Source organism: Penicillium lagena, assembly GCF_028827675.1.
Source record: "Penicillium lagena strain IBT 129212 chromosome Unknown utg000003l_segment0_segment0, whole genome shotgun sequence".
NCBI lineage: Eukaryota > Fungi > Ascomycota > Eurotiomycetes > Eurotiales > Aspergillaceae > Penicillium > Penicillium lagena.
In genome coordinates this window covers 2,826,552-2,841,220 of record NW_026623224.1, presented here as the reverse complement: position 1 = coordinate 2,841,220, position 14,669 = coordinate 2,826,552, and the positions used below count along the sequence as shown (strand labels likewise).

The 14,669-nt window shown below is 54.8% G+C and overlaps 8 protein-coding genes across 8 annotated transcripts; 4 read left to right on the top strand and 4 right to left on the bottom strand.

The window, feature by feature from the left end:
• Positions 1–118: 118 nt before the first annotated feature.
• N7510_006358 (putative DRAP deaminase) lies at positions 119–772 on the top strand (the record flags this gene model as incomplete). The annotated part of the gene is made up of 1 exon (XM_056978284.1): positions 119–772. The coding sequence occupies one exon, from the start codon at positions 119–121 to the stop codon at positions 770–772; it is 654 nt and encodes a 217-aa protein (XP_056834316.1).
• Positions 773–1,095: 323 nt separating this feature from the next.
• On the top strand, positions 1,096–2,095 carry N7510_006357 (OB-fold domain-containing protein; the record flags this gene model as incomplete). The annotated part of the gene is made up of 2 exons (XM_056978283.1): positions 1,096–1,228; positions 1,401–2,095. 2 exons carry the CDS (start codon positions 1,096–1,098, stop codon positions 2,093–2,095), a joined length of 828 nt encoding a protein of 275 aa, XP_056834315.1.
• A 210-nt stretch (positions 2,096–2,305) lies between these two features.
• Positions 2,306–4,255, bottom strand: N7510_006356 (uncharacterized protein; the record flags this gene model as incomplete). Its single annotated transcript, XM_056978282.1, has 3 exons — positions 2,306–3,351; positions 3,399–3,501; positions 3,551–4,255. 3 exons carry the CDS (start codon positions 4,253–4,255, stop codon positions 2,306–2,308), a joined length of 1,854 nt encoding a protein of 617 aa, XP_056834314.1.
• Positions 4,256–4,609: 354 nt separating this feature from the next.
• N7510_006355 (uncharacterized protein) lies at positions 4,610–4,882 on the bottom strand (the record flags this gene model as incomplete). Its single annotated transcript, XM_056978281.1, has 1 exon — positions 4,610–4,882. The coding sequence occupies one exon, from the start codon at positions 4,880–4,882 to the stop codon at positions 4,610–4,612; it is 273 nt and encodes a 90-aa protein (XP_056834313.1).
• Positions 4,883–4,914: 32 nt separating this feature from the next.
• N7510_006354 (uncharacterized protein) lies at positions 4,915–5,370 on the bottom strand (the record flags this gene model as incomplete). Its single annotated transcript, XM_056978280.1, has 2 exons — positions 4,915–5,088; positions 5,140–5,370. The coding sequence occupies 2 exons, from the start codon at positions 5,368–5,370 to the stop codon at positions 4,915–4,917; spliced, it is 405 nt and encodes a 134-aa protein (XP_056834312.1).
• A 3,180-nt stretch (positions 5,371–8,550) lies between these two features.
• On the top strand, positions 8,551–10,925 carry N7510_006353 (serine/threonine-protein kinase; the record flags this gene model as incomplete). The annotated part of the gene is made up of 2 exons (XM_056978279.1): positions 8,551–8,715; positions 8,778–10,925. The coding sequence occupies 2 exons, from the start codon at positions 8,551–8,553 to the stop codon at positions 10,923–10,925; spliced, it is 2,313 nt and encodes a 770-aa protein (XP_056834311.1).
• A 1,128-nt stretch (positions 10,926–12,053) lies between these two features.
• N7510_006352 (exosome non-catalytic core subunit RRP42) lies at positions 12,054–13,294 on the top strand (the record flags this gene model as incomplete). The annotated part of the gene is made up of 2 exons (XM_056978278.1): positions 12,054–12,617; positions 12,674–13,294. 2 exons carry the CDS (start codon positions 12,054–12,056, stop codon positions 13,292–13,294), a joined length of 1,185 nt encoding a protein of 394 aa, XP_056834310.1.
• Positions 13,295–13,445: 151 nt separating this feature from the next.
• Positions 13,446–14,302, bottom strand: N7510_006351 (uncharacterized protein; the record flags this gene model as incomplete). Its single annotated transcript, XM_056978277.1, has 2 exons — positions 13,446–13,835; positions 13,901–14,302. 2 exons carry the CDS (start codon positions 14,300–14,302, stop codon positions 13,446–13,448), a joined length of 792 nt encoding a protein of 263 aa, XP_056834309.1.
• Between the last annotated feature and the right edge of the window lie 367 nt (positions 14,303–14,669).

Here is a 14,669-nt window from a genome sequence, read left to right as displayed (position 1 = left end):
AATGTCAAGTTACGCGCCTTGGACGCGGCGCGCATTCCGTCATCGCTCCCCGCCTACCTGGGCTATAGCTCTGTCGGCCTCTTCTCTCTTCTCAACAACACCTCCAAAATATCCCACCATGCCGTCCCCCCACGTTCCCTACATCCGGCAATGCCTCACCCTAGCCGAAAAGTCGCCTCCACGCCCGACGAACTTCCGCGTCGGCGCCCTCCTCATCTCCCGCAAAGACAACGACCCCTCCATGTCCGACGACCAGATCCTATCAACGGGCTACACAATGGAACTGGCCGGCAATACGCACGCCGAGCAATGCTGTTTCGCCAACTACGCAGCCGTGCACAGCGTCCCCGATGAGGAAGTCGCCTCAGTGCTCCCCGCCGAGCCGGGCCGAGCACTCGTGATGTACGTGACGATGGAGCCGTGCGGGAAACGGCTGTCTGGGAATGCACCGTGTGTGCAGCGCATTATCAACACCCGCACGGCCGGTCGTCCGGGAATTAAAAAGGTGTTTTTTGGGGTTAAGGAGCCTGGCACGTTTGTGGGTCAGTCCGAGGGGTGTCGACTGTTGACTGAGGCAGGGATTGAGTGGGAGCATATCTCCGGTTTGGAGAAGCAGATCTTGACGGTAGCGGTGGCCGGGCATGACAATCGGGAAGAGGAGATTAGGGCAGCGTTGGGGGATGCGGATGCTAGTGAAGGGACGAGGAGTCACGAAGAACAGCCAAGGAATCCGAAGAAGAGGATGATGGAAGGGGAGACGAGGATTTATTAGAAAATTAGTCTATTGGGTATAGCTGTGGTGAAACGATCTATATGCAACGAGTAGTTGGAGCGCTTGGCTTCGACCGAAGCCTTCGCAAGACTGCCAGATAACTAACGAATCAATAAAAACAATCAGTGATCCCTCAGCGACTTGAATTAACTACTGTAGCTATTATGCTATCCTCACTTTCTTGTCCATCGAATGTTCCTGTTGATATACATGGACCCCACGTGACGCGGTCCCTTCTTCGTTGCCGTCCATGATCACATCACAGCACAACTCACCTCACCTCCAAACAGTATACCACGGAGGAACAGCCAGAAAATGACCCGATGGCGACGCTCAACAATGCGGGCCTGGTCTTCTACCCCGCATTCTGCTTCAAGGCGTCGCCAACCCACTTCGCCTGGGTGAAGATGGCGGCTGTCGACGTGCATCGTTTAAGGAGACAGCCCGGATTTGAGGGTGAGTTCTAGCCTACTATATTTCCAAAATGAATTGGTTTGCATATTCCTGCCTGTTACATCTTTATATACATCTGTTCTTTTGTCATATCATTGACCTGAACACATAACTCGATTATTTCTCCATGGCTTCCCATGCATCTGCTCAACTGAAAAGCTAACATATTCCGCAGGTCAAAACATCTTCTTCTACAATAACCACCCTATCCGCTTCGTCAGCTTCGTCGGGCTCATCGTCGCCCGCACAGAGATTACGCGGCGCACGATCCTAACGCTGGACGACAGCAGCGGGGCCACCATCGACGTCGCCGTTCTGCAAGCAGAGCCCGAAAAGAGCAGCGCTACCGCTGCGGCAGCACAGGCAGCTTCCTCTACAACAAAATACCCATCTACTGTAACACCAACAACACATATCTCCGCAACAGAACGCACAGAACTAGACATCACAACTCTCACCCCGGGCACAAGCGTCCGAGTAAAAGGCACGCTCTCGCAATTCCGATCACGGATGCAACTGAACCTTGAGCGGTACGAGCTAATCCGCGACACGAACGCGGAGATGGAATTCCTGGACTCGCGGTTGCGGTTCCTCGTCGAAGTCCTATCCAAGCCGTGGGTTCTGCTCGATTCCGAGATTGAAGGGTTACGCATCGAAGCGGAACACGATGGGATGAAGATCGGGGAGGAGAAGCGGCGTGCTGACAAGCGTGCTAGGAAGCGCAAAGAGCGCGAGGAGAGGGATCAGAGGCTTATTGCGAGACGGTATGAGAAGGAGGAGAGGAGGAGGGCGCAAGAGGCCGGTGTGCTTAGGGTTGAAGGAGGAAGGGCTATGGGGGAGATGAGGCAACAGAGGGATGGAAGTCTCTGACTTGGATGTTGTATTTATATCATACCATATCATGAACGCATTAAACTTTTTGTATTCTGAATGGAAAAAGAGAAGGAAACCCCCATTATTGTAAGCATAACTTCATGGCCAAAGAAATCAAGCGCTAAAAGAAAGGATATCATCATGCATGCAACAGAGCACAAAACGCTAAGCAGATACGCAGTGCTCGCAATGCTCAAAAAAAAAATGCTAACGATAATATCTCTCATGAACCGGCCCGCCGCCCTGCCCACCGAGCATACCGCGGTAGTACTCCTCTTCGCCAGCACGGCTTCCACGGTGTGAGGACAAATGATCTCTGGAATGAGCCCCCGAGTCAAACGGGAGAGTCGACGACGGCGATTCCGAGTAGATATCTCCTCCGGCGGAGACGCCGCCGTAGCGGGGGATATGACCCTCCCGGCCGAGGAGGTCACCCTCCGAGTGACGATACTCACTGGGAGGGTTGACACTGCGAGAAGAACTGCGGGAGCGGCGGTGGTGGGTTGAGAGCCGGTGTGCGGAAGGGGGCTGGGTTTGGACGGAGCCCGAGCGCGCGTAGAGCGGGTCTCGGTCTCGGTCTCGGTCTCGATCATACAGCTCGGATCGGCCCATCGTGTCTGGGCGAGAGCTCGTCGAGAAGGAACCCGTGGAGTTGCGCGGGGATTGGAATTCGTCGTAGACTTTTCCGCTGCCCGGCTGGACGCTGTAGGGCTTTCGTTCGCGTTCGATCGGGGCCGGGGAGATAGTTTCATCTTCGTCGTCGAGGACGGCGGAGGATGATGATGCGGAGGGCGGGGGGCGGCCTCGTTCGTATGATGGCATTCGTTCCATAGAGGGTGCAGACGCTGGGGTTGGGGTGGGAGACGACTTGGAGGCAGCCTTGGACCATTCTTCGTCCGTGATATGAGGCAGGTCGACGCCGCAGTGCTTCATGATGTATTCCTCAGTCTCTTCTCGGAGCTCCAAATTACCCACCTTGGGGAAGAGCTGGCGCGGGATTTCTTTGGGGAAGCGTTCTTTCTTGTCGTCCGGGTTGTTGATGGGCATGTTCAGCACAGCCTTTTGGAGGCGCTCGTACTCGCGATCGGGGTTGGCTTGGATCATGAGGGTAACCCATTTCTCGAATCCCCTTGGTGTGAGGCCTGGGATATCGGGTCGTTCGTTGAATTTGTTTGGCGCCTGCACCAGAAAGTGCTCTGCTTGGACTACACGAAACAGTCGTGAGATGGAGGATGTGCGGTCATCGAAAATGTCTGAACCCCGTTAGTGTCTTCCTTGACGGAACGGTTGGTCGACATACCCTGCCACGGATAAGGATCCCACGAGACATGAGTGTCTTTGTAGAATTTCTGCAACTTGTCCGGGACAACAACAAGAGTATTCCCGGGTGGATAGTCCTCGATCTGTACCACGTTAGCCACACTCTTCAATGAAGGGAAGAAAACCACGCACCAAATGCATAGCAATCCCCCTCAAAAACTGTCCCAATCTCTTCGTCGGCTTCCCATCCTCAAACAATTTCCCCCAGATTTTCTCAAGCGTTGTCATCTCGATGGCAGTCGCGTCCCTGTCGGGCGGTTTCGGCCGATAATCCGTCTTCGCGCTACGCGCACTGCTCTGGCTGGAAACCGAGTTGCGTCGATTTGCTACAGGATCGGGCGACGGCTTAGGGCTGGGACGGACGTCGCTCGCATATCCCGATGGTGGTGGGTAGGGGTTGTACTGCATGTCGGCATAGTTATGATGGACTTGCGGCGAAGCCGTCGAATGAGGTGGATCTGCCTGTGTGCGTAGCGAGGTCGGCTCTGCAGACGGCCATACTGGTGGTGGTGGTGGTGGTGGCTGCTGCTGCTGTGGCAGTGGCGGCGGCGGTTGGGACTGCGATCGAGAAGGGGATGTTTGGATGTTTTCCAGGCCAGTGGCTTTGAGTTGCTGGATCACAGTCGCTGTGATTTGGGTCAGAATCTCCGGGGACAGGTAGGATGAGGTGTCGGCCTGGTGAACGGCGGAGCTGACGGCCTCGTTGATGCTGCCGGGGTGCGGGGCGGCGGGCGGCGGCACCTGCGGATGGGGCATGTCGATTCGATCGGGGGCATCCTGCGAGGGATAGGGAGGGTGGTGGTCCTGGTATGGATCGGGGGGCTCATCGTATGCCATGGCTTGGAACACGATGAGACTGTAGGAAAGAAACGGAGAAGTAGAAAAGAAAGAAGAAGAGGGGCTGTGGGGTCAAGTCGATCAAACAACCTTGCAAAAGGACGTCACTCGGTGGCACCCCGATTCATCATCATGGCCTGGGATCAACAGTGGCCCGACTGGCTCTCAGTGGCTCCCGACGAAGACAGCAATCTATATTGTCTGGTTCCGGTGGAGACCACGGGCACCACCGATGTCATACCCATGGATCCTTTGTTATGATGTGAAAATAGATTGCCATGTAGAACTAAGCGAATGAGAGGAGCAGAAGAAAGGTACGCTTGAAAAGACAGGTTCAAAGATAGTCAAACGCCTTCAGCGAAGTCTCCAGCGCATCATCCCTATCCTCCTCCATGCCCTGGGGAATCCGACCACTCCGGCTCGGGCACTGGTGCGCGCTCCTCCTTGGGGGGTTTGTAGGCCTATGATCGAATGATTATCTGGCCACAGAACCATAATTGTGGGATTCACCTTGATCCGCGCAAACCCTGCTTTGCTGGTGTAGTTCTCCTTCGACCCCTCCGAATAGGTAGTCCCCGTCTCGGTAGCCTGGATGCTGCGGTTGCTGCCCTGCAGCACGAGGGCCATGGACCTGTTGTCATCATAGTCCTATGTCATGATTAGCCTGGGTAGATGGTCTGAAAGCCACCACATACAGTGTTCTCCTCCAACAGACTCTGATTTCTGGAGTGCGGGTCGTCGGTGGCACTGTCACACTGCGGCGCGGAATCGATGGCAGCTTCGAGGGTCTCAACTTCATCTGCATGGCTGAAGTTCATGCAACGGAAACAGATCTAACCCGGATTAGCAAATCGAGAGACATGGTTTTTTTTCAAGCAACATACTGGGTGTTCGCGCGTCCGCTGGTTCCGGGAGAAGTCGTCAATGCCCTGGAAGCGACCACAGAGGTGGCACTTGCGCTCGCAAATCACAGAACTGGCGCAGGGGGTACATTTGGCAATATCCTGCAGGTTTAAGAACTGGTAGCCCTGGGACGCCACGGCGTTGCGCAGGGCGAGGAGTTGACTCTTTGAAAAGGTTTCTTGCGGGCAGGGCTGTTTACAAATTGTACACATGATCCTGGTGATGGTGAGCGTGAAGGATCTCGAGATGATAGAGGAGGACTTACTCGGGAGGCAGCTTAACGGCTTCCACCCTGTGGATGTCTGGGTCAGAATGCCTAGGGTTCATGGGAAATGAGTGACTTACTCGCGCTGCAGCGAGGCGCTCCAGCCACCCGAGTACGGAGTGTACTTTCGGGGCATATTATGTTGATGGTTCAGCAAAGGGTAGATCGGGTGGATGGTTCTGTCAGGCGATATTGGGGGTCGCGAGGAGGAAAGAGAGAGGAGAGATGACGGTTCTGTCGGAAGAGGTGGGCGTGGGAAGGAGGAGGAAGGAGTGAGAGAAGAGAGGAGATATGGCCGGAGTGTTTATGTTGTGACAAACAATAAAGAGATCGAGTTGGATGTGTCTGCGTGCGAGTCAATGGCAGTGGCCGAGTATATAGGTCACTGGCGCTTGCCAAACACACGCTATAGAGCAGCTCCATGGATATGGGTGTTGAATATAGTAGAAAGCTGGCAATAGCAATACTGGATCTTCAAAATAGCGATTCTCCATACAATTTGAATAACGAAAAACCCTGTGGTGCATGTTGGTAAAGAAAAGCCTGCCAGTCGGTCGGTTTCAGAGATCAGATATATCTCCATGCACCACGACTGGCCGGTTCGGCCTGCACTCGATACCCGTAAGTGGCAGCCAAATATAGACCACTAGGCAGTATAGCACGCTCATGATCAGATTACTACTCCGTCATAGAATATTATATCTCATTTTTGAGAGGCAAGTGTGTTTGCAATTCAGAGCAGTACTCCACTCCCGCAGGGCTAGCATGGTTGAGCATACCCTCTGCCAGTCCAACAGAACACAAAGACAAAGATTCCAATGACCCAACTCGCAGCGTCCCCAGTTGCAATTCCTTGCACAGTTTGTCTCTAACAGCCACACCCCCAAATAGATGATGGCGCAGGACGGTCCATTTCCGAAGCAACCAGAGATTACGAAGCCCCAGCGCCGCGCCGCCAAGGGGAAATTCTCCGAAATTGACCTTCCGGATTAGTGAAAGCTTGAGGACGGTTACTGCAGTGACAATCCATCTCTTCATCCCTCGTGCGGACCGCCGGAAACTACCCTGATCTACCCGAACCATTCCCAGGGGGCGGGTGCAGGCGCACGAGGCCATCACTTAGGCTCCTTCTGGATTTACATAATAAGGGGCGGGTGCTCGGCGTGTACTGTGGGCCTATTGCCCACGAGCTAGGTTAGTCCGCATGGAGGTATGGAGTCGGTCCAATTGTCCAGCGGTGTATGTATGGACACCGGCATCCTAACAGGGGTAACTAGTAGCGGGACGGACCACGCATCTAGTGGGGAGAGAGAACAAAGAAACAGACGGGAGTGTCATGACGGGGAAAAGATGATCAGACCAACTCGTGTACTCAAAAATGTGGCCACGGCTCAGGATGAGGTTAATGATCCCAGATTAGACCGCATTGGCCGCGGAAGCCCTTCTGGAAAGCCGAAGGAACACAACGGCGCCTCCCGAGGCTCTGGGAACGGTCTCTTAATTAATTAAATAGTGCCGTGGCCAGTAGTGAGTGAGTTTAGCGATCAGCGCTCGGGTTTGCCCCCTGGACCGCTGCCCACCCCGTCGCCCACTCTTCTTCCTTTCGGGGAACGGCGGATCTCCACCGCGTTGGGAGGAAGTGGAGAGTAGAGTCCAGGCCGTCGAGCCGGCGGGACGGAACAGGGGAGGGAGACTTGCCCAATTCCAGGTTAGCGGTATTGATCCCGAGTCAATATTCAACGCGTCCATATTTGTGACGCTCGATACGTCCACGCGCCGTTCTGATCATTTGTTTCGCCCCGTTCCGCGCTGTTCCTGATGCCCAAGGACTGGGTTGGAGCTAAGAGTAGTGGAGAGGTCTGGCTGGATTCTTGCCTTTTCGAGTAAGTCCCCGTCCCACTATGACTATAGTCGGTACGGTCCTTGAGTGGGTATCCACAGCGTAATTGTTGTGAGGTCCGCGCGGGTAGGGAGTAGACAGAATCATACCTCGAGGGTTTGAGGTAGAGGGATCATTCGGCTAGGAGGACATTACGTAGCTCGGACACCGCTGAGGGAGAATAATGAGAGTGTAGCATCTGCTTCACGGGGCTAGCTAGGCTGGGCAAGATCCTTGCGGGCCAAACGGTCGCCCCAGGGTTCGTCGGGTCTGACGTTTTGCATGGTTGTATTTACCAGGTCCGTACATGGTCATGATCATGACTGGTATTTATGATCGTTCTCACACACACTGGGGGTTGGCGAATGCATCAGATGCGAGTCCCAGCCACTCGGATACATCTGGGGATGCGAACGCATCTGTCATTTCTCCCGGGCGATTTGTAGATGGGAACGGGGATAGCTCCATGGTCCATCCTCCGTAGCACCATGCCCTCCTCCTGGAGGGATGGTCCCTGCACCGACTGACCGATCCAAAGGCCAGCAAAGACGCGGCTTGCCCTAAGTGTGCCCTGCGGTACCCGGTGCTGCCCAACTCCCGAACCACACATCCTCCGGAGGCATTAGTTGAGGTTCCCATCGGTCAGAACTCCATGGATGATAAAAAGATCCCTCTCCACGACCTCTGCGCCGAATCTTCGTCTTTCGCCCCAGACACCACTCGACCCAAACAAAGGGGCAAAACCAGACTCGGGGATCCATTGGGTGGCGCGGGTTCTCCCGTTCGACAGGTACGATCCACGTAAATTACCAGTCTCCACCAACACTTCGAAGCTGTCAGCGACGGTCAGGGGCTTGTCGTCTCTTCTCGATCGACGAACGAAGAATACATGACCTACCTCCCCCCCCCCCCCCTCCCTCTGCGACTTCTCTCTCCCTCCCGATCCCATCCTCCCTCCACCCACCCCCAAGACTCTCCCAACTACTTCGTCACTCCTTAAAGAACCGTCAAATGGGAGCAGTCTCTTTATTCCCGACTCCCCAGAGAATGAGCACCGGTGCCAATTACTATTAATACACACACCCCTGGGAACCCCAACAAGGGTGAGCGCCTATACTTCTGTTCTCGTCACGGGACCTGCAGGCAAAGACTGACTGCAGACCAGCCTCCCTTTTCTCCCTCTCTCCCTCCCTCCCGCACTACACACATACACACTCTTCGATCTGCTGGCAGACCGCAAACCACACCATGACTGTCACATACGAGTCGCCCGCCCGGGGCGCTCAGGCCTCAATGGCTACGCTCGAAGACCGCTTCGAGGTGATCAAGGAGGTTGGTGATGGCAGTTTCGGTAGCGTTGCCGTCGCACGTGTGCGCACTGCAGGCGCTCATATCGCGCGGAGAGGCACGATGGTAAGAGACACGATGTTGGGTGAGGGTGTGGGGCGAAATGGCCACTGACCCGCTGTCGATAGGTCGCGATCAAAACAATGAAGAAGACATTCGACTCGCTGTCGCCATGCCTCGAACTCCGCGAAGTCATCTTCTTGCGCACATTACCCGTGCACGCTCACTTGGTGCCTGCCCTCGATATCTTCCTCGACCCGCTTTCCCGCAAACTGCACATTTGCATGGAGTACATGGACGGCAACCTCTACCAATTGATGAAGGCCCGCGACCACAAGTACTTCGAAAGCAAACATGTCAAGAGCATCCTCTACCAGATCCTGTCGGGACTAGACCACATCCACGCACACCACTTCTTCCATCGAGACATCAAGCCCGAAAACATCCTCGTGTCCACTTCTGCTCCGAATGACTCGGCTTTTAGCCGCTATTCCAACCTGGTCACTCCGCCGTCCACTCCTCCGACCTACTCCGTGAAGATTGCCGATTTTGGTCTTGCTCGTGAAACTCACTCCAAACAGCCTTACACCACCTACGTCTCGACACGATGGTACCGGGCACCTGAAGTTCTTCTGCGCGCCGGGGAGTACTCGGCGCCAGTGGATATGTGGGCCATCGGTGCCATGGCGGTTGAGATTGCTACCCTCAAACCTCTTTTCCCTGGTGGCAACGAGGTGGACCAAGTCTGGCGCGTCTGTGAGATCATGGGTAGCCCCGGGAACTGGTATAGCAAGTCCGGCGCGAAGATTGGTGGCGGTGAATGGCGTGAGGGTTCGCGCCTGGCCCACAAGCTGGGCTTTACCTTCCCCAAGATGGCCCCTCATCCCATGGAGAGCGTGCTCCAAGCGCCCCAGTGGCCGACTGCCCTTAGCGAATTCGTTACCTGGTGTCTCATGTGGGACCCCAAGGCCCGGCCAACGTCTACCCAGGCATTGAACCACGAGTACTTTGCCGATGCGGTCGACCCGCTACGCCCCAAGTCGTCTACTTCCTCGCGGTTGCTGGGCCGGAAGCACTCTGACAAGGTCTTGAGGTCCCCGGCGCGGGACCCCTGCGATTCCCCCACGCTCTCATCAAAGCCGTCATGGTTCCGGAGATCCTTGATTGGTCGCTCGGATAGTCCTGCACCGACCATCGAGAACGACAGTCCGTCTCGGCCGCCCGCTGTGTCGCACAATACCGTGCCTGATCTGCAACCCGCAAAGGCGCGGCCACCAAACACCAAGCGGGCCACGTGGACCAACGGTGCCCCGATGCCCATCCTGCCTTCTATCCGGCCGGTGTCTCCTCTGTCCAACGCCGTCACGGCGCAGGCGACCCACTCGACGGTCGCTCAGACCAAAGCATCAAAATCGACAGAACAAGATGCCAGCAAGAGCAAAAAGATTGGTCGTCAACTGTCGGTCAATTCCAATGGCAACCATTACGCCGATATCCACCGCCAGGAGGCCGAGAGGATGCTGATCGGCTCGGGCAACACCTCGAGCACCAAGGAAAGCTTCTTCTCCCATCTGCGCAAACGCGCGCGCCGGTTATCAGGCCGCAACCAGGTCGCCGCTGTTCCTGACGACGTCGAAGCCAACGCAGGCTGCATCCCGTGGTCGAACCGCTCATCCATGGCATTGGACGGAGCCAACCCCGGCGACGCCAAGCCATCAGACTTCAGCGAGCTGGACAAGGCTCTTCAGGGCGTGAAATACTCTCTGGACTCGTCCTCGCCCGGCAATGTCCCAGTACAATTGAACTCTGGCGGAGAGGGCAACCTCATCAAGCGCCAATCAATGCCTCAGACTACCAGCGCGACCGGTGGCCCGATCTCAAGCCGGACCCGCCGTGCTCTGCAGATGTCGACGCACCCCGTTCACCGCTACGAGACCCCCGAGGAAGAAGATGAGCTTCTGGACGAGGTGCTGCACTCGGCCAGCAAGGCAGCCAGGCGTCTTGCACAGACCCAGTCCATGGCCGTCGACCCGACCACTGCGCACCGGTATGACAAGAACCGTCCGCTCCCAAGCCCATACCCTACCCCTTCACCGACGGCCAAGGACGGATCGTCCTCGTTCGACACCAACACTTCGACGCCTTGCAAGTCTACCGCCAGCAAGATGGACTCGATGTCGAGCCGCCAATGGCCCACGCCTCCCTATGAGGAGGCGGAGTGGACCAAAAAGGCTCCCACCTCACACTACTTCACTTCAGAATCCAACTTCATCTAAGAAGCGGAAACCACCATTCTCTATCCACCTTTCCACGCACATACTTCGGTCTTCCAACCGGAGAAAAACAACCTGGCGATATTGCGCAAAAAACGAACCGCGTTCTCGGCGTATGGATTTCGGTCTTTTTCTCTCTCACCAAAGTCTTCCGGTTTTCTTATATCCATGGGGAATGGGGTTTATTCGGTCTTTTTTTGCCACTTCTTCTTCATACCCCTTCAAGGTTTTTCTTCCCTTTTATAGACACATTTTTGCCCGGATTTACCTGGAGTCATTTTTCCCGCCCGTGATCTGCGTTTGGCACATACCCATTTCTTTTTCTTTCTTTCACCATTGATACCACAGCGCCAGCCGCACTATACACCACCGTTTCCTTTTTTGGTCACCACTTCCATATACACAAGCTGTTTTTTCATTTGTCCATACACTTTCCACTGTTCTTTGTCTCGTCCTGTACATTGCCTAGGCATCCGCCTCTTTCCTTACTTACTTTTTCGATGTACACCTACCTCTGGCGTTTGGCCTGCTTGCCGCTCTCTTTGCATCATCAACATCATCATCACCACTGTCTTGTCTTGTCTTGTTTATCTCCTACAGTACACTCACCGCAAGAAGGACTGGCTGGGTTCAGTCCGTTCTATTACTTTTTGTTGTAATATAATATTCTCCTCCCGATTCTGACTTCATCGCGATGATGGTCAGGGACATATATCATACCTACCCGTACCTACTTATACATACTTTGATATTCATAATATTTATTGATTCCAACTTCTTCCACTCTGCTCTTGAACAAACATTCTCAGTGACCTGAGAATAACTAACAGTCTGACTTGGGAGACGTGTATATGATAGGGGTAACTAAGGGTAGGGGTAAATGAAGTAATTATTGATCCGACGCCTCATTTATAACATCATGATACACGTCATGACCCTCGCCTCGCTCGGTGGACAGACAGGTTGCTGTGATAATCCGCTTATCTCGTAGTTCGGCACCGGAACAACAATTATCCGTGCATATCAAGATTTCCCAATGGAGCATCTGAACTTCTCTGCGATACTACTCCAATTGAAGTGCTGCTGCACGGGTTATTTACCACCTACTGCACCTTTTACCTTCACATTGTCATGGCCGCACAACAAAAGGCCTCATCGGCCTCTCAAACCCCGCATCTCTCCCCCGCCGAGCTCTCCTACCTCTACACCTCTCTCTCCCTCCCGCAAAACCCAATCCGACCAGACGGGCGCTCCCCAACACAATTCCGGCCCTTGACAGCCGAACCGGATATCCTCCCGGGCACAAACGGGAGCGCGCGCATCGGGTTCGCGGACGGGACGCAGGCCGTCGTGGGCGTCAAGGCTGAGGTCGAGAAGACGGTTCTCTCGGCAGATACACTCGACGCAAGCAATCTTTCACAGCAGCAGGGGGATTTCGTGGCCAAGGAAGGTCGCGACGACAGTGAGGGAACTGGATCGGCGGCTGTTGCGGGCCATGGATCTTGGGTTCAGGTGTCTATTGAGATCCCCGGGTTCCGGGATGATGATGCCTTGCCGGTCTTTCTGTCGGAGATGATGCGCGAGTCGCTTGTGGGTTCTGTCGCCAGTGGAAATGACTCCGGTGATGAGATGGCCGGAGGGCTGAAAGGGAGACTGGTTATCAATATGCGGTGGCATTGGAGGTTGTACATCGATGTAAGTCTATCCTTTGACGTCCTGGTCTGGAACTTTGCTGACAATACTCTACATAGGTTCTTCTTCTCTCCCAGCCCTTGTCATACCCTCTCCCCCTCCTATCACTCACAACTCACCTCGCACTTCTCTCCACAAAACTCCCAAAACTCAAGTCCCAAGGCGAAGAGGACCCATTTTTCGATGACGACTGGGCTGTCGCAGAGCACCTGTACCCTCGGGGGACGACGAACTCCACCTCGAAATTGGGTTCATCAGTGCCTCAAGTCCGCCCACCGATTACCCTGCTTGTGATCTCAGTAGGCGAGAACACCATTTTTGATCCCAGCCGTGAAGAGATCGCTGTCGCGGACGCCGTGCTGGCTATTTCGGTTGCCCGTGACGGCGGCGACAAGAACCTGAAACTCCTTTCTATCCGTACCATCGATCCGCCCTCGCGATTGACGCAGCCTGGCGTCCCGAACTCAGAGAATGTGAATGCGCTCGGTGCTACGGCGCCGACGGAAGATGTGGCCGTTTTGAATCCTGCTACCGGCGAGGAGGAGGTTCCCGGTGTCTGGCGTCCGCGACGAGGTGGTGTCAAGCGCAGCGTTATTGCGCAGATGGTCAAAACAGTCCTTAAGAAGGGTGGCGTAGGCGAAGAGGTTCTGGAGGGATTGGAGGGTGTCCAAGTTGAATGAATATGAGGAGGGAGATGCATGGAATGCCGTGTTTTATGAGCATATCGGAGTCTAGGTTTTCAGGGAATACACAAAAGCTCCTTCTAACGATCTAATATACAAACAAGATGGACTGGCGGTATATGCACAAGCTCTCCTAGAACCGAGGAACTCACCAAATCCCCAACCACTTCTTAGCAGGCTTCTTATTCCCCTCCCAATCAACATACTCCGCCGAGCTCTTCTCTACAGCAATAGGCGACTGATCATCTTTCGCCGCACCCTCGCCGTCACCCTCACGGTCTTTCTCAGTTGGCTCCTCCAACCCATGCGCCACCCGGTACTGGCGCCTCTTCTCTGCATCGTCAATGCGGCGATGCCGCTGCTCGCGCACACGCATCGACTCATGCTGCACATGCATGCGGTACACCGAGAACGCCTGCGAGACTGTATCGATCGGGTGGGGCAGCAGGTTGGACCAGGGCGGGAGGAGATGCGCGAAGGGCGAGTTTGCCTTGAAGTTGGTGGTGAAGGTGAAAGTGGCCAAGGCTGTGAGGGTGCCCTATTCATTGCAGATGGTTAGTATATCAAACCGATTATGGATCATGTATGGAGGCAGGGATTTACCATGGCAATCCAGATATGAATCCACCGGCTTGTCAGAAACTTGAACATTACCGTCCCCTCCGGCGGGAACATGTTCGGGTACTGTTTTTTGTTCTGGGCCTCGCGCTCCTCGGCTGTGAGTCGGGGTCCATAGTTGATGGGTTGGCCGGATCGCGAGGAGGGATTGACGACGCGGCGCTGGGGATGGGATGGCGGGCGGAATTTGTCGGGCTGACCGAGGGTGCGGTTCTTGTCCTGTTCCTGGTTCTTGGATTTGGCGAGGGTGTGTCGAGTGGAGGTGAAGGCGCGCGAACTGGGTGTGTTGATGATCCCATGTTGTTGGCGTTGTTGCAGGGTTCGCAGGACACGCATAGATGGTAGACCTCGCGGGAGGAGGAATTGGGGGATTGGAGGCGGAGGCATCTTGACTGCCTCGGTGATTGCGAGTCCGTCGTGGTTGAGCGTTGTAGCAACGGGTGATTTTCAACCTCTGCGGGATGCCTGAGGTGTCAGCGTTCACCGCCACCAGATAGATAAGTAGACCTTCCCGTTTGGGAGAATCACTTCAGTCAACAACACTACTCATTCCTTTGCCTATCAAAAGTTTGGGGCGCACGAGAGTACATCTGAATCTGGCAGCGCCAGCTGCGCATCTGCTATCATCTTACATTATTGTCCCGATATTACCAGCTTTCAAACCCTGGTTTTATTCCATAATCCTGTGTAATAAACCTGCTTCCGCTCACCTTAGAATATGTCGATGTCTTTTCTACTGTCCTTACCTCTGCCC